The 25696-nt window shown below is 45.0% G+C and overlaps 1 protein-coding gene across 1 annotated transcript in view; it reads right to left on the reverse strand.

Moving 5' to 3' along the window:
- LOC139403960 (poly(ADP-ribose) glycohydrolase-like) overlaps positions 1 to 19876 on the reverse strand; it is a gene marked incomplete at its 3' end in the record, with an annotated part of 90880 nt that extends 71004 nt beyond the window's left edge. The window contains exons 1-8 of the mRNA XM_071147173.1: positions 19854 to 19876; positions 19488 to 19574; positions 19146 to 19252; positions 17874 to 18918; positions 14706 to 14919; positions 9747 to 9869; positions 4343 to 4414; positions 3649 to 3723 (exon numbers count right to left, since the gene is read on the reverse strand). Of these exons, the coding sequence (XP_071003274.1) occupies positions 3649 to 3723; positions 4343 to 4414; positions 9747 to 9869; positions 14706 to 14919; positions 17874 to 18918; positions 19146 to 19251 (1635 nt within the window). The remainder of the gene's footprint in view (positions 1 to 3648; positions 3724 to 4342; positions 4415 to 9746; positions 9870 to 14705; positions 14920 to 17873; positions 18919 to 19145; positions 19253 to 19487; positions 19575 to 19853) is intronic.
- Positions 19877 to 25696: the final 5820 nt, after the last annotated feature.

Here is a 25696-nt window from a genome sequence, read left to right on the forward strand (position 1 = left end):
TTTACTTTATAAACCAACAGTAAATAACAGTATTAATCACTTAATTTAGTATTAAAGACTTTATAAACCAATTGACTGTCAAGTAAATAACAGGATCATCAGCATTAAAATGGGATGTTCGAAGAACAAACAGCAGAGCTGTAGAGAGAGAACGACACACCGCTCCTTTAAAATCAGTTGATGACTAGACTTTATAAACCAATTGACTGTCAAGATGTCACCCGTCTTTTATAAAAAGGAATTGGTGTCCACATCACCAACAAACTAACATGGTACAAGCACACCAAGACAGTCGTGAAGAGGGCACGACAAAATCTATTACCCCTCAGGAGACTGAGGCAGATGGATCCCATTTTCCCTAGTGACGGTTAGCTAGATAGCAGGCAAATTGATCCCATTTTCCCTAGTGACGGTTAGCTAGATAGCAGGCAGGTGCTGGTGTTGCGATTATTTGGAGGTTCTCTCTGACTGGTCTGCTGTAGCCTGGTCCCAGATGGGTAAGTGTTGTCTTGCCAACTCATATTGTGATCGTCGGCAAGAGAGCACAAAAGATTTGGGACCAAGCAAGAACTGTAGCTACAGCAACAAGACAGGACAGGTGCCAACTGGCGACAGATAAGAGAGAGAGACACAGACAGACAGAGACAGGGAAAGACAGAGAGAGGGAGAGAGAGAGATGAGTAGAGGATGGTGAGTTTGCCACTAGATAAGAGACAGCCAATAAGGCAGCCTTCTCATCACTGAGTGTATCCAGGTCTCTTCGCTGGGCTGTATGGCCCTGTAAATGATCTATCAAATTACATTTTATTAGTCACTTGTGCCGAATACAACCTTACAGTGTAATGCCGACTTACAAGCCCTTAAACCAACAAAGCAGTTAAAAATATATATAATTACACACACAGATAAAAAAAAAATACAGATAAGAATTAGAAAAAAAAGTAACAAGTAATTAAAGAGCATTAGTAAAATAACAATAGTGAGACTATATGCAGGGGTGTACCGGTACAGAGTCAATGTGCGGGGGCACCATTTAGTTGAGGTAATATATAGATATAGGTAGAGTTCTTAATATGACTATGCATAGATGTTAAAACCAAGATTAGCAGTGGCGTAAAAGAGGGGGAGAGGGCAATGCCAATAGTCTGGCAAGCCTTTTGATTAGGTGTTCAGGAGTCTTATGGCTTGGGTGTAAACGCTGTTTAGAAGCCTCTTGGACCTAGACTTGGCGCTCCGGTACCGCTTGCCTTGCGGTAGCAGAGAGAACAGTCAATGATTTAGGTGGCTGGAGTCTTTCACAATTCTTAGGGCCTTCCTCGGACACCGCTTGATAGAGGTCCTGGATGGCAAGAAGCTTGGCACCAGTGATGTACTGGGCCGTACGCACTACCCTCTGTAGTGCCTTGCGGTCGGAGGCAGAGCAGTTGCCATACCAGGCAGTGATGCAACCAGTTAGGATGCTCTCGATGGTGCAGCTGTAGAACATTTTGAGGATCGGAGGACCCATGCCAAATCTTTTCAGTCTCCTGAGGGGGAATAGGTTTTGTCGTGCCCTCTTGGTGTGCTTGTACCATGTACCAAGGAACTTGAAGCTCTCAACCTGCTCCACTGCAGCCCGCGCGATGAGAATGGGGGTGTGCTTGGTCCTCTTTTTCCTGTAGTCCACAATCATCTTAGTCTTAATCACGTTGAGGGAGAGGTTGTTGTCCTGGCACCACACGACCAGGTTTATGACCTCCTTCCTATAGGCTGTCTATTAATTGTCGGTGATCAGGCCTACCACTGTTCTGTCATCGGCAAACTTAATTATGGTGTTGGAGTTGTGCCTGGCCGTTCATTCATGAGTGAACAGGGAGTACAGGAGGGGACTGAGCACGCACCCCTGAGGGACCCCTGTGTTGAGGATCAGCGTGGTGGATGTGTTACCTAGGTGTTTAATCCCAGGGTCCTTAGATTATTGATGAGCTTTGAGGGCACTGTGGTATTGAATACTGAGCTGTAGTCAATGAATAGCATTCTCACATAGGTGTTCCTTTTGTCCAGGTGGGAAAGGGCAATGTGGAGTGCAATAGAGATTGCATCATCTGTGGATCTGTTGGGGTGGTATGCAAATTGGAATGGGTTTAGGGTTTCTGGGATAATGGTGTTGATGTGAGCCATGACCAGCCTTTCAAAGCACTTCATGGCTACGGATGTGAATGCCACGGGTCTGTAGTCATTTAGGCAGGTTACCTTGGTGTTCTTGGACACAGGCACTATGGTGTTCTTCTTAAAACATGTTGATATTACAGACTCGGACAGGGAGAGGTTGAAAATGTCAGTGAAGACACTTGCCAGTTGGTCAGCGCATGCTCGCAGTACACATCCTGGTAATCCGTCCGGCCCTGCGGCCTTGGGAATGTTGACCTGTTTAAAGGTCTTACTCACATCGGCTACGGAGTGCGTGATCACACAGTCTTCCAGAACAGCCGGTGCTCTCATGCATGTTGTTTCAGTGACATTTGCCTCAAAGCGAGCATAGAAGTAGTTTAGCTCGTCTGGTAGGCTCGTGTCACTGGGCAGCTCTCGGCTGTGCTTCCCTTGTAGTCTGTAATGGTTTGCAGGCCCTGCCACATCCGACGAGCGTCAGAGCCGGTGTAGTACGCTTCGATCTTAGTCCTGCATTGACGCTTTGCCTGTTTGATGGTTTGTCGGAGGGCATAGCGGAATTTCTTATTAGCTTCCAAGTTACAGTCCCACTCCTTGAAAGCGGCAGCTCAACCCTTTAGCTCAGTGCGGGTGTTGCCTGTAATCCATTGCTTCTGGTTGGGGTATGTACGTACAGTCACTTGGGGGACCACATCATCCTAGACGCCATTGAGTTTCAGACAGTAAAGAGGCTAGTCCCCAGAGTAAATTATTCACAATTTACAGAGAATGAATTTAAGCCATAGAATTTTGATATAAAAAAAATAATTAAAAAAAGTGATTTCGACTATAAACCAATCAAATGTATTCATTTTGTTATTAGCTTTTTTGTGAATCTTCCAAACAAAACATGACAATTAACAAAACACTGATACACAAAAAAAAAAAGACAATGACAGTGACAAATTTAAAATACAACAACAAAATGTGTCCCCTCACAGTCCGTTTCATGAGATATTTAATCTGTCGTTTTTTACCAGCGATTTGTAAGACCTAACTATTAATAGGGGAAGACAGACAGTGATAAATGTAATCAGTTTGTCACTTCAAAACTATTTTATTTTAAAAAAAGGTAACATTTCACCGATAATACACAGCTAAAAGTACAGCGTCTGCTGTATAACGGTTGCGGTCTTTAGAGAGGCAGATGTAGCCAGATGACTGACTCTGTATGAACGGATCATTGGTCCATCTGTGCTGTGTCTGAACCAGACTAGATCACGACAGCCCTGTGGTTTATGCCAATCTGACTGGTATATTCATGGACACTAAAAACATGATTAGTTTAATAGTGGTTCTTAAAACCAGATGCTGATTGTGTGTGTGTGTGTGTGTGTGTGTTTAAACGGATGGGGCCAGAAAGGATTTTTATTTTTCAGATGTCCTTGAACCCAGACGGTCCACCTGATGACTATATTTTAGAAGGTGGATGGTTAAAACCCAAGAACATTCTTTTCTTACCTTGTTGCAGAACAAATGAAGAACTGTGAAGTCCCATCTCTTGGCATGAGCAACATTGTACTTCAATATGGCATTCTAAAATGGGGACACCAATAAATGTCATTAAAAACAATGTTCAGTACAGGACGCGGGTGCTTTTTTTTTTTGCAGTAAGTATCTTTGCCTTGATATCTGGGATCTTGGTGCCATCTCATGGCCAATTCGGCTAATAACAAGTATTATTTATACAATAATGGATTTGATAGATAGGTCCTCTCTCTAAAAACCACATTTGATAACACAGTGGATATGCATTTTAACACCACATAAAACATCCTCTCTCTTAATAATAATACTAATAAGATCTAATATTGATGCATCTGGTCAACAATAGATACTGTACATGTTGAATACATTGCTTAATGCTAAATTGTAATTATTTCCCCAGTATGGCCTATGCCTACCTCCTTACTCTTCCACACACTGTACATAGATTTTTATTTTGTGTTATTGAATGTATGTTTGTTTATGTGTAACTCTGTTGTTGTTTGTGTCACACTGCTTTGCTTTATCTTGGCCAGGTCGCAGTTGTAAATGAGAACTTGTTCTCAACTGGCCTAACCTGGTTAAATAAAAACACATTTACAAAAAAATAAAAAATTGCTCCACAGTGAACAAACAAACAAACAAAATATAAATTTAGTCATTAACTTACCTTCACATCATGGGAACTGGAAAATTCTCTGTTTAAAGCTTTCTGGATGAGTTCCCACCGTTCCTGCACTTCCTGCAAAACCAGGAAGTTAAACACCACCACCACCACCATCATCATCATCCTCCTCCTCCGCCTAATCTTTCCTGATCGTACAGGTCAGGTCAGGGTTAGTGGTCGGTTCTTTCTAAAACATGATATTGATTTGCATCATCACAAAACTAATGCATTTACTAGTATCCCTGATTGATTTTATTTGACAGTATACAGTTGAAGTCGGAAGTTTACATACACTTAGGTCGGAGTCATTAAAACTCATTTTTCAACCACTCCACACATTTCTTCTTAACAAACTATAGTTTTGACAAGTTGGTTAGGACATCTACTTTGTGCATGACACAAATATTTTTTCCAACAATTGTTTACTGACAGATTATTTCACTTAATCACAATTCCAGTGGGTCAGAAGTTTACATACACTAAGTTGACTGTGCCTTTAAACAGCTTGGAACATTCCAGAAAATTATGCAATGGCTTTAGAAGCTTCTGATAGGCTAATTGACATAATTTGAGTCAATTGGAGGTGTACCTGTGGATGTATTTCAAGGCCTACCTTCAAACTCAGTGCCTTTTTGCTTGGCATCATGGGGAAATCAGCCAAGACCTCAGAAAAAAAATTGTAGACCTCCACAAGTCTGGTTCATCCTTGGGAGCTATTTCCAAACGCCTGGAGGTACCACGTTCATCCGTACAAACAATAGTACGCAAGTATAACCACCATGGGACCACGCATCCGTCATACCACTCAGGAAGTAGACGCGTTCTGTCTCCTAGAGATGTATGCACTTTGGTGCGAAAAGTGCAAATCAATCCCAGAACAACAGCAAAGGACCTTGTGAAGATGCTGGAGGAAAAAATACAAAAGTATCTATATCCACAGTAAAACGAGTCCAATATTGACATAACCTGAAAGGCAGATCAGCAAGGAAGAAGCCACTGCTCCAAACCCGCCAAAAAAGCCAGACTACGGTTTGCAACTGCACATGGGGACAAAGATCGTACATTTTGTAAAAATGTCCTTTCCTTTGGAGGAAAAAGGGGGAGGCTTGCAAGCTGAAGAACACCATACCAACCGTGAAGCACGAGGGTGGCAGCATCATGTTGTGGGGGTGCTTTGCTGCAGGAGAGACCGGTGCACTTCACAAAATAGATGGCAAAATAGATGGCATCATGAGGAAAGATTTACGTGGATATATTGAAGCAACATCTCAAGACATCAGTAAGGAAGTTAAAGCTTGGTCGCAAATGGGTCTTCCAAATGGACAATGACCCCAAACATACTTCCAAAGTTGTGCCAAAACGGCTTAAGGACAACAAAGTCAATGTATTGGAGTGGCCATCACAAAGCCCTGACCTCAATCCCATAGATAATGTGTGGGCAGAACTGACGAAAAATCATGTGGGAGCAAGGAGGCCTACAAACCTGACTCAGTTGCACCAGCTCTGTCAGGAGGAATGGGCCAGGATTCACCCAACTTATTGTGGGAAGCTTGTGGAAGGCTACCCGAAATGTTTGACCCAACACCCAAGTTAAACAATTTAAAGGCAATGCTACCAAATATTGAGTGTATGTAATCTTCTGACGCATTGGGAATGTGATGAAAGAAATAAAAGCTGAAAGAAATAATTCTCTCTACTATTATTCTGACAATTCACATTCTTAAAATAAAGTGGTGATCCTAACTGAGGGGGTATTTATTATTATTTGATTAAATGTCAGGAATTGTGAAAAACAGAGTTTAAATGTTTTTGACTATGGTGTATGTAAACTTCCAACTTCAACAGTAGATATTTCATAAAAAATCTGCCTTTTCCAGCTATAGATATACACACACAACATTTGAACAACTTCCCAAGGATATAACAAAGTCAATAACTTATTTATATTATTGTTGATTTGTTAGAATTACACTAAACCAAAAATATAAGCGCAACATGTAAAGTGTTGGTCCCATGTTTCATGAGCTGAAATAACAGAAATGTTCCACAAGCACATCAAGCTTATTTCTATCACAAGAAGCTGAATTAAAACGGCATGATCATTACACATGTGCACCTTGTGCTGGGGACGAGAAAAGGCCACTAAAATGTGCCGTTTTGTCAACACAATGCCACAGAAGTTTTAATAGAGCGTGCAATTGGCATGCTGACTGCAGGAATGTCCACCCGAGTTGTTGCCAGAGAATGTAATGTTAATTTCTCAGACAATTTGGCAGTACGTCCAACCGGCCTCACAACCGCAGACCAGTGTAACCACGCCAGCCCAGGACCTCCACATGCGGCTTCTTCACCTGCAGTATGGTCTGAGACCAGCCACCCAGACAGCTGATGAAAGCGTGTGGGTTTGCACAAGCAAAGAATTTCTGCACAAACTGTCAGAAACCGTCTCAGGGAAGCTCATCTGCTCGTCATCCTCACCAGGGTCTTCACCCTGACTGCAGTTCGGCGTCGTAACCGACTTCAGTGAACAAACGCTCACCTTTGATGGCCACACGCTGGAGAAGTGTGCTCTTCACGGATATGTCCCGCTTTCAACTGTACCGGCCTTATGGCAGACAGCGTGTATGGCTTTGTGTGAGCTAGCGGTTTGCTGATGTCAACGTCGTGAACAGAGTGCCCCATGGTGGTGGTGGGGTTATGCTATGGGCAGGCATAAGCTATGAACAACGAACACAATTGCATTTTATCTTTGGCAATTTTAATGTACAGAAATACCATGAGATCTTGAGGCCCGTCCATCTGCCGCCACTCACGTATCAGCATGAAAATGCATGGCGCAAGGATCTGTAAACAATTCCTAGTTGGTCCCCATCCTTTTCTGCCATAACAGCCTCCACTCTTCTGGGAAGGCTTTCCACTAGATGTTGGAACGTTGAGGCAGGGACTTGCTTCCATTCAGTTACAAGAGCATTAGTGAGGTCGGACACTGATGTTGGGCGATTAGGCCTGGCTCGCAGTCAGTGTTCCAATTCCTCCCACAGGTGTTCGATGAGGTTGAGGTGAGGGCTCTGTACAGGCCTGTCAAGTTCTTCCACACCGATCTCAACAAACCATTTCTGTATGGACCTCACTTTGTGCATGGGAGGGCATTGTCATGCTGAAACATTTAACGGTTTTGTCCAAACTGTTGCCACAAAGATGGAAGCACAGAATTGTCTAGAATGTTTTTGTATGTCGATGTGTTAAAATTTCCCTTCACTGGAACTAAGGGGCCTAGCACGAAAACTAGAAAACAGCCCCGGGCCGTGATTCCTCCTCCACCAAACTTAACAGTTGGCACTATGCATTGGGGCAGGTAGCCTTCTCCTCACATCTGCCAAACCCAGATTTGTCAGATGGTGAAGTGTGATTCATCACCTCAGAAAACACATTTCCACTGCTCCAGAGTCCAATGGCAGGGAACTTTACACCATTCCCAGCCGACGCTTGGCATTGAGCATGGTGATCTTAGGCTTGTGTGCAGCTGCTCGGCCATGGAAACCTATTTCATGAAGCTCCCGACAAACAGTTCCTGTGTCTGATGTTGCTTCCAGAGGCAGTTTGGAACTCATTAAGGAGTGTTGCAACCGAGGACAGATGATTTTTAAGCGCTATGCACTTCAGTGGTCCTGTTCTGTGAGATTGTGTGGCCTACCACTTCGCGGCTGTGCCGTTGTTGCTCCTAGACATTTCAACTTCACAATAACAGCACTTGCAGGTGACCGGGGGAACTCTAGCAGGGCCGAAATTTGACAAACTGACTTGTTGGAAAAGTGGCATCCTATGACGGTGCCATGTTGAAAGTCACTGAGCTCTTCAGTAAGACCATTCAACTGGAAATGTTTGTCTATGGAGATTGCATGGCTGTGTGCTCAATTTTTATACACCTGTCAGCAACGGGTGTGGCCAAAATAGCAGAATCTACTAATTTGAAGGGGTGTCCACATACTTCCGTATATATAGTGTATTTTTGTTGAGTGTAATTAGAGTGACACAGAGCCTTCAGAAAGTATTCAAACCCCTTGACTTCATCCACATATTGTTACGTTACAGCCTGAATTTAAAAATAGATTAAATATAGATGTTTGTCGCTGGCCTACACACAATAACCCATAATGTCAAAGTGGAATAATGTTTTTGACATTTTTACAAATTAATACAAAATGAAACGCTGAAATGTTTTGAGTCAATAAGTATTCAACCCCTTTGTTATGGCAAGCCTAAATAAATTTGCTTCACAAGTTTTTGAATGACTACCTCATCTCTGTACCCCACACATACAATTATCTGTAAGGTCCCTTAGTCGAGCAGTGAATTTCAAAAGACAGATTCAACCAAATACCAGGGAGGTTTTCCAGTACCTGGCACAGAAGGGAACCTATTGGTAGATGGGGTTTAAAAAATCTAAAGAAAAGCAGACACTGAACATGCCTTTGAGCATGGTGAAGTTATTAATTACACAAAAAAAGATAAAGGCATCCTTCCTAACTCAGTTGCCGGAGAGGAAGGAAACCGTTCAGGGATTTCACCATGAGGCCAATGGTGACTTTAACGGAGGAAAATGGAGGATGGATCAACATTGTAGTTACTCCACAATACTAACCTAAATAACAGAGTGAAAAGAAGGAAGCCCGTACAGAATATTTTCTCTCCAAAACATGCATCCTGTTTTTTAATATGGCACTAAAATAATACTGCAAAAAATGTGGCAAAGCATTTAACTTTTTTTTTCCTGAAAATGTTATGTTTGGGGCAAATCCAATACAACACATTACTGAGTACCACTCCCCATATTTTTAAGCATAGTGTTGGCTGCATCATGTTATGGGTATGCTTGTAATCATTAAGGACTGGGGAGTTTTTCAGGATAAAAAAGAAACAGAATGGAGCTAAACACAGGCAAAATCCTAGAGGAAAACCTGGTTCTGTCTACTTTCCACCAGACACTAGATTAATTCACCTTACCAACAAAATAGTGAATGTTCCTGAGCGGCTGAGTTACAGTTTTGACTTTAAATTGGCTTGAAAATCTATGGCAAGACTTGACAGTTTTTTTTGTCTAGCAATTAACAATAAGCAATTTGACAGAGCTTGAATAATTTAGAAAATAATAAAACGTGCAAATGTTGTACAATCCAGGTGTGCTCTTAAGAGACTTCGCTGCCAAAGGTGATTCTACAACAACAACAAAATGTGTAATAAATCCAGGGGTATGAATACTTTCTGAAGGCACTGGAGATCAGCTCGTTCCCTAATGGTGAGAGATGTAGGCTCAGAAGATCACTTGTAAGTTATAAACAACACTTGTAGTTAGTGAGTCCAATTTCAAACATGACAGTACAACGTGTAACTACGGTAGAAGCAGTACCTGATTTCCTACAGGGAATAGGTTGCTCTTTGAACAGGGCATTTTCACATGGACCTCGTCCCAGGCGTCTCTGAACTTGTTGGGATAGGGAACAGGAATTTTGCCTGTTTGAAGGAGGTCTGTCTGTTGAAGAGAAAATACAGCATGAGGAGAACATGAACGGCATCACCAGTGGAAGTTCTACCGTTCGTCCGGATGACCAGACGACGACGACGATGAATCATGTGTCTTACTAACTTTCACAATTTAATCATTAATAATGCACATTTGTGTTCATCATACTTCACACATCCTTGGGGCGGCAGGTAGTGGTTAGAGACAGGTAGTCTAGTGGTTAGAGGCATGTAGCCTAGTGGTTAGAGGCAGGTAGCCTAGTGGTTAGAGGCAGGTAGTCTAGTGGTTAGAGGCAGGTAGTCTAGTGGTTAGAGGCAGGTAGCCTAGTGGTTAGAGGCAGGTGGCCTAGTGGTTAGAGGCAGGTAACCTAGTGGTTAGAGACAGGTGGCCTAGTGGTTAGAGACAGGTAGCCTAGTGGTTAGAGACAGGTAGCCTAGTGGTTAGAGACAGGTAGTCTAGTGGTTAGAAACAGGTAGCCTAGTGGTTAGAGACAGGTAGTCTAGTGGTTAGAGACAGGTAGCCTAGTGGTTAGAGCATTGGGCCAGTAACCTTAAAGGTTGCTTGATCAAGTCCCCGAGCTGACAAAGTAAAAAAATAATAATAATATGTCGTTCTGCCCCCGAACAAGGCCGTTTAACCCACTGTTCCCCCGAACAAGGCCGTTTAACCCACTGTTCCCCCGAACAAGGCCGTTTAACCCACTGTTCCCCCGAACAAGGCCGTTTAACCCACTGTTCCCCCGAACAAGGCCGTTTAACCCACTGTTCCCCCGAACAAGGCCGTTTAACCCACTGTTCCCCCGAACAAGGCCGTTTAACCCACTGTTCCCCCGAACAAGGCCGTTTAACCCACTGTTCCCCCGAACAAGGCCGTTTAACCCACTGTTCCCCCGAACAAGGCCGTTTAACCCACTGTTCCCCCGAACAAGGCCGTTTAACCCACTGTTCCCCCGAACAAGGCAGTTAACCCCACTGTTCCCCCGAACAAGGCCGTTTAACCCACTGTTCCCCCGAACAAGGCCGTTTAACCCACTGTTCCCCCGAACAAGGCCGTTTAACCCACTGTTCCCCCGAACAAGGCCGTTTAACCCACTGTTCCCCCGAACAAGGCCGTTTAACCCACTGTTCCCCCGAACAAGGCCGTTTAACCCACTGTTCCCCCGAACAAGGCAGTTAACCCCACTGTTCCCCCGAACAAGGCCGTTTAACCCACTGTTCCCCCGAACAAGGCCGTTTAACCCACTGTTCCCCCGAACAAGGCCGTTTAACCCACTGTTCCCCCGAACAAGGCCGTTTAACCCACTGTTCCCCCGAACAAGGCCGTTTAACCCACTGTTCCCCCGAACAAGGCCGTTTAACCCACTGTTCCCCCGAACAAGGCCGTTTAACCCACTGTTCCCCCGAACAAGGCCGTTTAACCCACTGTTCCCCCGAACAAGGCCGTTTAACCCACTGTTCCCCCGAACAAGGCCGTTTAACCCACTGTTCCCCCGAACAAGGCCGTTTAACCCACTGTTCCCCCGAACAAGGCAGTTTAACCCACTCTTCCCCCGAACAAGGCCGTTTAACCCACTGTTCCCCCGAACAAGGCCGTTTAACCCACTGTTCCCCCGAACAAGGCCGTTTAACCCACTGTTCCCCCGAACAAGGCAGTTTAACCCACTCTTCCCCCGAACAAGGCAGTTTAACCCACTGTTCCCCCGAACAAGGCAGTTTAACCCACTGTTCCCCCGAACAAGGCAGTTTAACCCACTCTTCCCCCGAACAAGGCAGTTTAACCCACTGTTCCCCCGAACAAGGCAGTTTAACCCACTGTTCCCCCGAACAAGGCAGTTTAACCCACTGTTCCCCAGAACAAGGCAGTTAACCCACTGTTCCCCCGAACAAGGCCGTTTAACCCACTGTTCCCCCGAACAAGGCCGTTTAACCCACTGTTCCCCCGAACAAGGCCGTTTAACCCACTGTTCCCCCGAACAAGGCCGTTTAACCCACTGTTCCCCCGAACAAGGCCGTTTAACCCACTGTTCCCCCGAACAAGGCAGTTTAACCCACTCTTCCCCCGAACAAGGCAGTTTAACCCACTGTTCCCCCGAACAAGGCAGTTTAACCCACTGTTCCCCAGAACAAGGCAGTTAACCCACTGTTCCCCCGAACAAGGCCGTTTAACCCACTGTTCCCCCGAACAAGGCCGTTTAACCCACTGTTCCCCCGAACAAGGCCGTTTAACCCACTGTTCCCCCGAACAAGGCAGTTTAACCCACTCTTCCCCCGAACAAGGCAGTTTAACCCACTGTTCCCCCGAACAAGGCAGTTTAACCCACTGTTCCCCCGAACAAGGCAGTTTAACCCACTGTTCCCCCGAACAAGGCAGTTTAACCCACTGTTCCCCCGAACAAGGCAGTTAACCCACTGTTCCCCCGAACAAGGCAGTTAACCCAATGTTCCCCCGAACAAGGCAGTTTAACCCACTGTTCCCCCGAACAAGGCAGTTTAACCCACTGTTCCCCCGAACAAGGCAGTTTAACCCACTGTTCCCCCGAACAAGGCAGTTTAACCCACTGTTCCCCCGAACAAGGCAGTTAACCCACTGTTCCCCCGAACAAGGCAGTTAACCCACTGTTCCCCCGAACAAGGCAGTTAACCCACTGTTCCCCCGAACAAGGCAGTTAACCCCACTGTTCCCCCGAACAAGGCAGTTAACCCCACTGTTCCCCCGAACAAGGCCGTTTAACCCACTGTTCCCCCGAACAAGGCCGTTTAACCCACTGTTCCCCCGAACAAGGCCGTTTAACCCACTGTTCCCCCGAACAAGGCCGTTTAACCCACTGTTCCCCCGAACAAGGCCGTTTAACCCACTGTTCCCCCGAACAAGGCCGTTTAACCCACTGTTCCCCCGAACAAGGCCGTTTAACCCACTGTTCCCCCGAACAAGGCCGTTTAACCCACTGTTCCCCCGAACAAGGCCGTTTAACCCACTGTTCCCCCGAACAAGGCCGTTTAACCCACTGTTCCCCCGAACAAGGCCGTTTAACCCACTGTTCCCCCGAACAAGGCCGTTTAACCCACTGTTCCCCCGAACAAGGCAGTTTAACCCACTCTTCCCCCGAACAAGGCAGTTTAACCCACTGTTCCCCCGAACAAGGCAGTTTAACCCACTGTTCCCCAGAACAAGGCAGTTAACCCACTGTTCCCCCGAACAAGGCAGTTAACCCACTGTTCCCCCGAACAAGGCAGTTAACCCAATGTTCCCCCGAACAAGGCAGTTTAACCCACTGTTCCCCCGAACAAGGCAGTTTAACCCACTGTTCCCCCGAACAAGGCAGTTAACCCACTGTTCCCCCGAACAAGGCAGTTAACCCACTGTTCCCCCGAACAAGGCAGTTAACCCCACTGTTCCCCCGAACAAGGCAGTTAACCCCACTGTTCCCCCGAACAAGGCAGTTTAACCCACTGTTCCCCCGAACAAGGCCGTTTAACCCACTGTTCCATCGAACAAGGCCGTTTAACCCACTGTTCCCCCGAACAAGGCAGTTAACCCCACTGTTCCCCCGAACAAGGCAGTTTAACCCACTGTTCCCCCGAACAAGGCCGTTTAACCCACTGTTCCATCGAACAAGGCCGTTTAACCCACTGTTCCCCCGAACAAGGCCGTTTAACCCACTGTTTCCCTGTAGGCCGTCATGGTAAATAAGTATTTGTTCTTAACGGACTTATCCTAGTTAAATAAATAAAAATACATCCAACACAAATATTGAGACCAGGACTATTGTGGAGTAGCACAAATCAAGGCTGAGACCATTCTATGGAGGGTCTAGTACAGTGATCAACTAGATTTAGCTGCGGGCCAATTATTTTCTTTAGCAGGTGGCCGGAAAATAATTATAAATAATTTGTAGACTGCACATTGTCCACAAGAAACCCAAACAGATATAATATTGGACCAAAACAATAATTTCAAACTTTGGTTTACAAGACCACATATCTGTATATTATGCATGGCGGGGAACCCTGATCTTACTGTTCACTTGTACCTGGTTGTCTAGGTCAGTGATTAGTTAGGAACTCCCCTCACCTGGTTGTCCAGGTCAGTGATTAGTTAGGAACTCCCCTCACCTGGTTGTCCAGGTCAGTGATTAGTTAGGAACTCCCCTCACCTGGTTGTCTAGGTCAGTGATTAGTTAGGAACTCCCCTCACCTGGTTGTCTAGGTCAGTGATTAGTTAGGAACTCCCCTCACCTGGTTGTCCAGGTCAGTGATTAGTTAGGAACTCCCCTCACCTGGTTGTCTAGGTCAGTGATTAGTTAGGAACAAATTGAAAGGAAATAACAAAACCACCAGATGCTTAGCCCACCATGGGGTTTGACACCACTGGTTTGGACTAAAGGGGTTTGACCCCACTGGCTTAGACTAAAGGGATTTGACACCACTGGCTGAGACACCACTGGCCTGGACTAATGGGGTTTGACCCCACTGGCTTAGACTAAAGGGGTTTGACCCCACTGTCTTAGACTAAAGGGATTTGACACCACTGGCTTAGACTAAAGGGGTTTGACCCCACTGTCTTAGACTAAAGGGATTTGACACCACTGGCTTAGACTAAAGGGGTTTGACCCCACTGGCCTGGACTAAAGGGGTTTGACACCACTGGCTTAGACTAAAGGGGTTTGACACCACTGGCTTGGACTAAAGGGGTTTGACCCCACTGGCTTGGACTAAAGGGGTTTGACCCCACTGGCTTAGACTAAAGGGGTTTGACCCCACTGGCTTAGACTAAAGGGGTTTGACCCCACTGGCTTAGACTAAAGCATTCAGTTAGTTTTCCAAGGAGCTGCTCCCTCTCTCTCACCCTGATCATGACAGTGTGATGGTCAGGAATATTCTTCAGTGGTGGGAGTGGTCGACCACACTGTGGCATTCTCCTCAGATCACTGATGGGGCTTCCCAGCCACTTGGAATCGTACGGTGGCGACGGTGGAGGGCCGTCCTCTCCATCTCTGCGTTGTTTCTCACGTGGGACGTCCTCTCCATCTCTGCGTTGTTTCTCCGAAGGAGCTTGGGCACTGTCACGTTGAAAAAAAGGAGAAACAACTTTAACAAGACACTGAAGAAGAAAAAATAAATGCAATAGATCAACAACATGATGCACGAGCAACATGGTTTATAATAAACATCTTAACAAGACATCAGAACAATCTAGCTAAAAACTACTGCCTACATCACAATAAACTTGCCTTTTGACATTGACTTGATCTCTGTATGGACAGGAAGACATTGACTTGATCTCTGTACTGACAGGAAGACATTGACTTGATCTCTGTACGGACAGGAAGACATTGACTTGATCTCTGTACTGACAGGAAGACATTGACTTGATCTCTGTACGGACAGGAAGACATTGACTTGATCTCTGTACTGACAGGAAGACATTGACTTGATCTCTGTACTGACAGGAAGACATTGACTTGATCTCTGTACTGACAGGAAGACATTGACTTGATCTCTGTACGGACAGGAAGACATTGACTTGATCTCTGTACTGACAGGAAGACATTGACTTGATCTCTGTACTGACAGGAAGACATTGACTTGATCTCTGTACTGACAGGAAGACATTGACTTGATCTCTGTACTGACAGGAAGACATTGACTTGATCTCTGTACGGACAGGAAGACATTGACTTGATCTCTGTACTGACAGGAAGACATTGACTTGATCTCTGTACGGACAGGAAGACATTTACTTGATCTCTGTACTGACAGGAGGACATTGACTTGATCTCTGTACTGACAGGAAGACATTGACTTGATCTCTGTACGGACAGGAAGACATTGACTTGATCTCTGTACGGACAGGAAGACATTGACTTGATCTCTGTACGGACAGGAAGACATTGACTTGATCTCTGTACTGACAGGAAGACATTGACTTGATCTCTGTACTGACAGGAAGACATTGATTCTTCTGTTGCCATATTTTCTCCACCACTTGTAGAGTCACAACAGCCACCCCGGAGAAGAGCATGTTTCTCTGACAGTAACAGGAACACAAATAACTGTCACGATAAAACCTATCCACATATTAAAATAGTATGAATAACATTCAAATTCGGCTAGGTGTTCTAAATTGGTCAGTAGCCTAATAGTGAAAAAACCCATAAAGAAGCTTCACAGCTTGCCCCTGAAACAACTTTATTGTTGAAAAATACTTATTCAAAAATGTCAAAAAGGTCAACCAGGAGAAACGAGCATACTGAGCCGGACGCCAAGTCGACTCATATCCTTACAGATATTTGTTTACAACCATAACAGGAGTAACCTACTTAATTACTTACACATAGGCATAAATAAAAAAAAAAATTAAAGTCTGAAGTGAAGTATATATTTGCGTGGATTCCTCATGTCTTGCTCCTTGTTAGAAAAACGTTTGGTCCAAATCGGATGTTAGGTATTATATTTATTGAATGTAAATATAGCACCTATAAACTATTCGCAGACCAGATTCACCTCGCAGGCCGCTAGTTGGGGAACCCTGGTCTAGTGACTGCTGGTTTTTACTGTTCACTTGTACCTGGTTGTCTAGGTCAGTGATGAGTTAGCAACTCCCCTCACCTGGTTGTCTAGGTCAGTGATGAGTTAGTTAGGAACTCCCCTCACCTGGTTGTCTAGGTCAGTGATGAGTTAGTTAGGAACTCCCCTCACCTGGTTGTCTAGGTCAGTGATGAGTTATTTAGGAACTCTCCTTACCTGGTTGTCTAAGTCAGTGATTAGGTAGGAACTCCCCTCACCTGGTTGTCTAGGTCAATGATTAGTTAGGAACTCCCCTCACCTGGTTGTCTAGGTCAATGATTAGTTAGCAACTCCCCTCACCTGGTTGTCTAGGTCAGTGATGAGTTAGTTAGGAACTCCCCTCACCTGGTTGTCTAGGTCAGTGATGAGTTATTTAGGAACTCTCCTTACCTGGTTGTCTAAGTCAGTGATTAGGTAGGAACTCCCCTCACCTGGTTGTCTAGGTCAATGATTAGTTAGGAACTCCCCTCACCTGGTTGTCTAGGTCAGTGATTAGTTAGGAACTCCCCTCACCTGGTTGTCTAGGTCAATGATTAGTTAGGAACTCCCCTCACCTGGTTGTCTAGGTCAGTGATGAGTTAGGAACTGCCCTCACCTGGTTGTCTAGGTCAGTGATGAGTTAGTTAGGAACTCCCCTCACCTGGTTGTCTAGGTCAGTGATGAGGTAGGAACTCCCCTCACCTGGTTGTCTAGGTCAGTGATGAGTTCGTTTGGAACTCCCCTCATCTGGTTGTCTAGGTCAGTGATTAGTAAGGAACTCCCCTCACCTGGTTGTCTAGGTCAGTGATTAGTTAGTTTGGAACTCCCCTAATTGGATGCACTCAATTAGCTTCCTTTCTTCAGAGATCAAATTGTATTTTCCACAAATGAGTGTTGCAGGAATGCTAGTCTGATCTGTTTCTAACAACAAATGATTCCAGAACAATCTGAGACGGTGGGTGTTAAAATCCTCTTGTACTTTTTGAGGTGAAACGACAAAGAATTCTCAGCTCTCAAAAACTGTCCTCACCTGCTGGTACACCCACTGTCCTCACCTGCTGGTACCCCGACTGTCCTCACCTGCTGGTACCCCCACTGTCCTCACCTGCTGGTACCCCCACTGTCCTCACCTGCTGGTACCCCTCACTGTCCTCACCTGCTGGTACCCCTCACTGTCCTCACCTGCTGGTACCCCTCACTGTCCTCACCTGCTGGTACCCCTCACTGTCCTCACCTGCTGGTACCCCCCACTGTCCTCACCTGCTGGTACCCCCACTCTCCTATCAACCAACATTTGTAATGAAGCCTATACCCGACATGTAATTGAGGATGCTTAGACTATATAATCTTGAGATATGACTTTGTACTATGTCCGTGAATCTAAGACGTGACGTAATGTAAAACGCGTGAACCCAGAATTCTGTATTAACTGGGTTACTTCCACAGCACCAGGTATTCAATACTGTACCTTGTGGATGGGGCGAAGAAGTCTGTTATTTTTCCTTGGCCCTTGGAGGAGGATCTTTCTGTGTCCTGCTGCTTGTCCAGATGCCTGTTGATCTGGCTCACGGTCTCCTCCATTTGCTCATCACTGTCCCCTTTAGGATCTGTGGGCACGTCCGAGACCGGCTTGTGATCCTTGGGCACTTCCGAGACCGGCTTGTGATCCGTGGGCACTTCCGAAACCGGCTTGTGATCCGTGGGCACTTCCGAGACCGGCTTGTGAGCCGTGGGCACTTCCGAGACCGCCTTGTGATCCGTGGGCACTTCCGAGACCGGCTTGTGATCCGTGGGCACTTCCGAGACCGGCTTGTGATCCGTGGGCACTTCCGAGACCGGCTTGTGATCCGTGGGCACTTCCGAGACCGGCTTGTGATCCGTGGGCACTTCCGAGACCGGCTTGTGATCCGTGGGCACTTCCGAGACCGGCTTGTGATCCGTGGGCACTTCCGAGACCGGCTTGTGATCCGTGGGCACTTCCGAGACCGGCTTGTGATCCGTGGGCACTTCCGAGACCGGCTTGTGATCCGTGGGCACTTCCGAGACCGGCTTGTGATCCGTGGGCACTTCCGAGACCGGCTTGTGATCCGTGGGCACTTCCGAGACCGGCTTGTGATCCGTGGTGACTTGCGAGACCGGCTTGTGATCCTTTAAGCTGTCAGATGGTGTTAAGGGCGCTGTCTCTTCATCCAGGTCTATAATACTAGAGACAACAGGTTCCTCAGAGTCTGAACTGTGGGTCTGGGCCTCGGTCTCTGTCTCCATAGACTGGATCTTGTGACTGCAGCCAGACTCGGAGCTGTCTGGACTCACCATCTCTACATCCTCCAGTTGTTGTTCAGCAGCTTCACACACGTCAGAAGCTGGGCTTGTGGTGCTTTGGGGAAGTTCCAACGGCCACTTATCAGGGTTATTCTGTTGGGACTTGGGATTGTTTTTCTGACTAAGAGATGTTGCTTTGGCACTATGCTGCTGCCCCTCCATTGCGTGTAGACTTGCCTCTTTGGAACTTGCTAATGGAGAGGACACAAAAGACAACAGAATGAGAATCAACTTGGATCATAATTAACTTGACTGGTAAGTCATAGTGAGTGTAGCCTATAGGCCTACAGCAAAAACACATCAGAAAATCAAACAACTAAAAAAAAATGGAACTTGAGAAAAAAAATGGAACTGAAGAAAAATCCACAATCAGATTACACAGAGGATCATTTCATATTCCCTGCTCAGGGAGTGTTACCTTTAAAAGCCAATGAAAGAGGGCTCCTTGAGCCGACAGGTGCTTGGAGGCCAAATTCAACCCGCAGTCTCTTTTTAGCAGGCTCCAAATCTGACAGTGCAGTCATGCTTCAAGATAGAGAAAGAGCACCATAATAACGTTAGCATCCCTAGAATAGATGGGACGTGTGTTGATAAATTATCTAGCTAACGATAGAAAAAGAGCATCATAATAACGTTAGCATCCCTCGAATAGATGTGTTGATAAACCATATAGCTAACGTTAGCTAGCCATTTCACACGCCACGAGCATTTGATTGTCTATAGTTCATACAAAATAAAGTGAATTGTTATGCATACTCACAATACAACCTCATTCAGTAATACCACCGAAGCGTTTTGGTAACGATGGTTCCAGAATGGTTTCACACAGAGTCCTCTCCTCAGCAGGCTAGTGAAAAATATCATACGGCTTGCAAACATACGACAGTGGATCTATAGCTAGTTTAACAACACAAAATACATTTTGGCATGTACAGCCAGCAGTGACCAAGGTCTAGCTAATTCGTAAAGGTTAGCTAGACACAATTAGCTTCACAGTTTTACGTTGTTGTCATGAGCGTTTTTACTTGGTACAATTAGTATTAATTGTTTTTTTACAGCTGATGTGAGGTTAGGTTAACTCTTAAACCAAAGATATTACATAAATACGGTTTCGACTGTAACGTACCACAAAACAGACACGTCATCGTCTCAGCAACAAAACAAAATCACTTCCGGGTCACATTTTTTTTTTTACGTTTCAAAATGTGCCCCACGTTATATTAGAAGAGTGTAAAAAACGGTACTTATTCATACAACAGTGCCTTCAGAAAGTGTTAACTCTCCTTGACCTTTTCGGCATTATCTTGGGTTACAACCTGCATTTAATATGGATTTTTATTTTAAATAGTAAAAAATAAATGTAAAAAAAAACGGAAATTACTTGTGTAAATAAGTATTCAAACCCTTAGTTATGGAAAGCCTAAATACCTTCAGGAGTAAAAATGTGCTTAATTAGCAAAGTATAATAATAAATTGCATGGACTCTGTGTGCGAAAAAAGTGTTAAAATTATTTTTGATTGACTAACTAATCTCTGTACCCACACATATAATTAATTATCTGTAAGGTCCCTCAGTTGAGCAGTGAATTTCAAACACAGATTCAACCACAAAGATCATGTTTTTTTTTGTTCAATGCCTCGTAAAGAAGAGCACCTGGTAGACATTGAATATCCCTTTGAGCATGGTGAAGTTATTAATTAAACTTTGGATGGTGTATCAATACACCCAGTCACTACAAAGATACAGGCGTCCTTCTTAACTCAGTTGCAGCAGAGGAAGGAAACCGCTCAGGGATTTCACCATGAGGCCAATCTAAGTAACATAATTTCACCCGTGCGTCAATCTAAGTAACATAATGAAAAAAAATCGCCATCAAAATCTGTCAGTTTAAGCTAGCGATATCTGCAGGGGCTGCATCTCAATCCACTACATTTTCCTATGTTGGCCTTCCGCATCTGAAGAAATGTGTCTTGTCACCTAAAACCCTCACAAACTTTTACAGATGCACAATTGAGAGCATCCTGTCGGGCTGTATCACTGCCTGGTACGGAAACTGCTCCGCCCACAACCACAAGGCTCTCCAGAGGGTGGGTCAAATACTTATTTCCCTCATTAAAATGCAAATCAATTTATAACATTTTTGACATGGGTTTTTCAGGATTTTTTTGTTGTTGTTCTGTCTCTCACTGTTCAAATAAACCTACCATTAAAATTATTAAAAATTCTTTGTCAGTGGGCAATCATACAAAATCAGCAGGGGATCAAATACTTTTTTCACCCACTGTATCTAGATATAGCCTTCATATAAGTTACATGACATTTACTTAAAAACAAAAATACATTTTAGAAACTAGATATAAACAGACATAGCCTTCTGTGTATTAGTGAACAGTAGCCTTATGTTTCCCTGCCAATTAGCGAACAGCTGTTTCCCAGTCAATGTGTATGCCGCTAAGGTGTTGTTGGGACCGCTTGGGTAAGAGAGCGCTGCGGTAGAACCGTTTGTGGGAACATTTCTCGCTGTGGGACTGCAGATACATCTCAAAATGAAAGTACAGGCAACGTACTGTTATTATTTATTTACTGAGCACAAAGGTGATGTTGCCCTGCTCAGATGTTGCATGGATCAGCCAATGGTTGCGTGCCACGTCATCAACTGCACCAGATTATGTGGTTAGTAAATACAGAACATAGTGTAGGAGCCTATCACCTATTTCTGTAGCACAAAGCAGCTTGATGTACCAGTACACCCCCTGGACAGGACACTAGTCTATCTCCTCAGTATACCCCCTGGACAGGACGCTGGTCTATCTCCTCAGTATACCCCCTGGACAGGACACTAGTCTATCTCCTCAGTACACCCCCTGGACAGGACACTAGTCTATCTCCTCAGTGTACCCCCTGGACAGGACGCTGGTCTATCTCCTCAGTGCACCCCCTGGACAGGACACTAGAATATCTCCTCAGTACACCCCCTGGACAGGACACTAGTCTATCTCCTCAGTACACCCCCTGGACAGGACACTAGTCTATCTCCTCAGTACACCTTCTGGACAGGACACTAGTCTATCTCCTCAGTACACCTTCTGGACAGGACACAAGTCTATCTCCTCAGTACACCTTCTGGACAGGACACAAGTCTATCTCCTCAGTACACCCCCTGGACAGGACACTAGTCTATCTCCTCAGTACACCCCCTGGACAGGACACTAGTCTAGCTCCTCAGTACACCCCCTGGACAGGACGCTGGTCTATCTCCTCAGTACACCCCCTGGACAGGACACTAGTCTATCTCCTCAGTACACCTTCTGGACAGGACACTTGTCTATCTCCTCAGTACACCCTCTGGAAAAGACACTAGTCTATCTCCTCAGTGCACCCCCTGGACAGGACTCTGGTCTATCTCCTCAGTACACCCCCTGGACAGGACACTAGTCTATCTCCTTAGTACACCCCGAGGCATGACACCAGTCTACCTCCTCAGTACACCCCCTGGACAGGACACTAGTCTATCACAGGGCCTTACCCCCAATCTATCTCCTTAATGCTGAGTGCCAAAAAGAGATACATCCAGTCCCATTTTCACAGTCTTTGGTATGACTAGGCCAGGGATTGAACTCACAACCTCCCAATCTCAGGGTGGACACTGTAATCACAAGGCCACTGAGTTGGTGTTGATGTGGTTAGCTAATACGTAAAATTCCAATCCAACCGTCAGCAATGTCTAAGCAAGGGAACACGACCAAAACAAAGTCACACAGTTCACATCAATTGTTTAAAGAAGTTACATTTGTTATGAATTAATATGTCGGTTGGACATACTGACAAATTCTCTAAAGCGAGGAGGCTTATGTTATAGAAATTAAAATTCAGCCCTCTGGAAACAGCTCTGCAGTCAGCATGCCAATAGTATGCTCCCTCAAAACTTAAGACATCTGTGGCATTGTGTTGTGTGACAAAACTGCACATTTTAAAGTGGCCTTTTATTGTCCCCAGCACAAGGTGCACCTGTGTAATGATCATGCTGTTTAATCAGCTTCTCGATATGCCACACCTGTCAGGTGGATGAATTATCTTGGCAAAGGAGAAATTACAGGGATCTAAACGAATTTGTGAACACAATTTGAGAGAAATAAGCTTTTTGTCGATATGGAACATTTCTAGGGATCTTCTATTTCAGCTCATGAAACATGGGACCAACACTTTACATGTTGCGGTTATATTTTAGTTCAGTGTATTATAGTCCACTGAAGAAGGAAAAACAAATAGGAATATGACACATCTGAGAAACATGAACCAAAAACAGGGCAAATGTATCAGCCAATTAATCAATAAACAGATCAATCAAATAAAATAGATCAATAGATAAATAAATATACTTTTTTTTTTTACATTGATCAATATTTTTTTTTTAAGCAATAAAAGACAAATAAATATAAATATATATATATATCAATAAATAAATACATCAATGGATCAGTAAATACATTAACAGACCAATAAAGAAATTGATCAATAAATAAATTCATAGATCAATAGATACATAAATAGATCAACAGATCAATAAATAGATCAACAGATCAATAAATAGATGCATAAATAAATAGACAATATACAGTGCGTTCAGAAAGTATTCAGACCCCTTGACTTTTTCCACATTTTGTTACATTGTAGCCTTATTCTAACATGTATTCAATCTTTTTTTGTCCCCCTCATCAATCTACACACAAAACCCCATAATGACATCACAATACCCCCATAATGACATCACAATACCCCATAATGACAAAGCAATAACAGGTTTTTAGAACAGTTTTCATTCAGACCCTTTGCTTAAACTCCAAGATGGCGTAGCAGTGCAGACGTCTTTTGTTCGTCCTCTCGTGTACTTTTGTATTTCTTCATCTTTTTTTGTATATATTTCAATTTTATTTTCAATCTCTTCTCCATTTTAGTTCAATCATACCTTCCAGTAACCTGCCTCACCCAATGTGATACGGAACCGCTATTATTTTAAATTTCTAGACCTTATAGCAAGAACCACCTAGCCATCAGAAGCTAACCAGCTAATTAGCTACAAGCTATTTAGTCATTGTTAGCCACTGCTAGTGGCCTTTACGTTCTGCACAGATACCAGCCCTTTTTTTAGCCTGGATAATACTCGCCAGCCTACCAGTAACGGACTGTCTCTTCACTATAACGCCGGATTCCTGCCGTAATCCCTGGACCACCGAGTTACCCAGTACCGAAGCTATCCCTGAGGCCCACCTCCCGGCCTACTCAGTTGTTCACCCGGACTCCACCCAAACACGACTAGAATCCACTACTCCACCGGATCCTGGCCGTAAGCTCTGGACCTTGGCACCGGATCACCGCTGCTACCGAGTGGCTCTAGTGGCTAACTCCCCTGCCCCGTTGCAAGCACCGGTTAGCCGTGAGCCAGGTGCATCTCCCGGATAGAAAACTAAATTACTACAACACCTCTTTCGCCATCTGGCTTGGATCCTTAGTCGACACAGCTCCCCGCCGCACCACCACGGCAGGTCTGCCGACGAATACTCCATCCGCTGTGCCTTCAACCGGCCTCCGTCGGAGCAGATGCTTCTACTAGCCCCGGGCTACTAACTTTAAACGCTGTGTCGCCTGCGTGCTAGCGTAGTAGCGACTACTCCGCGGCCTCCCTGTTCCATCTATTGCTGCCCCCTGGACCATATGATCACTTGGCTTTACTGTCCATTAATCACGGTACTCCATTCTGTTAATTTATTTATTTATTTTTATCTGTCAGCCCCAGCCGCGAACTCAGGCTCTGTGTGTAGTTAACCGACCCTCTCTGCCCAGTCATCGCCATTTTACCTGTTGTTGTTTTAGCTGATTGGCTGTTGTTGTCTCACCCGTTGTTGTCTTAGCTAGCTCTACAAATCAACACCTGTGATTACTTTCTGCCTCGCTGTATGTCTCTCTCATATGTCAATATGCCTTGTATACTGTTGTTCAGGTTAGTTATCATTGTTTTAGTTTACAATGGAGCCCCCAGTTCCACTCATTATACCTCTGATACCTCCTTTGTCCCACCTCCCACACATGCGGTGACCTCACCCATTACAACCAGCATGTCCAGAGATACAACCTCTCTTATCATCACTCAGTGCCTGGGCTTACCTCCGTTGTACCCGCACCCCACCATACCCCTGTATGCGCATTATGCCCTGAATATATTCTACAATGCCCAGAAATCTGCTCCTTTTATTCTTTGTCCCCAATGCCAGTTTTGATAGCCTTCAGCCGTACCCTCATCCTACTCCTCCTCGGGTGATGTGGAGGTAAACCCAGGCCCTGCGTGTCCCCAGACACCCTCATTTGTTGACTTCTGTGATTGAAAAAACCTTGGTTTCATGCATGTCAACATCAGAAGCCTCCTCCCTAAGTTTGTTTTACTCACTACTTTAGCACACTCCGCCAACCCTGATGTCCTTGCCGTGTCTGAATCCTGGCTTAGGAAGGCCACCAACAATTCTGAGATTCCCATACCCAGCTACAACATTTTCCATCAAGATAGAACTGCCAAAGGAGGAGGAGATGCAATCTACTGCAGAGATTTATTTATCTAGGCAAGTTAAGAACAAATTCTTATTTTCAATGACGACCTAGGAACAGTTGAAGGGCAGAACGACAGTTGCTAACCTTGTCAGCTCTGGGGTTTGAACTTGCAACCTTCCGGTTACTAGTCCAACGCTCAAACCACTAGGCTACCCTGCCACCCCAATAGCCTGCAAAATTCTATCATACTTTCCAGGTCTATACCCAAACAGTTTGAACGTCTAATTTTAAAAATTAACCTCTCCAGAAATAAGTCTCTCACTGTTGCCGCCTGATATCGACCCCCCTCCGCTCCCAGCTGTGCCCGGGACACCATTTGTGAATTGATCGGCCCCCATCTAGCTTCAGAGTTCATTCTGTTAGGTGAC

Source organism: Oncorhynchus clarkii, unplaced genomic scaffold, assembly GCF_045791955.1.
Source record: "Oncorhynchus clarkii lewisi isolate Uvic-CL-2024 unplaced genomic scaffold, UVic_Ocla_1.0 unplaced_contig_11854_pilon_pilon, whole genome shotgun sequence".
NCBI lineage: Eukaryota > Metazoa > Chordata > Actinopteri > Salmoniformes > Salmonidae > Oncorhynchus > Oncorhynchus clarkii.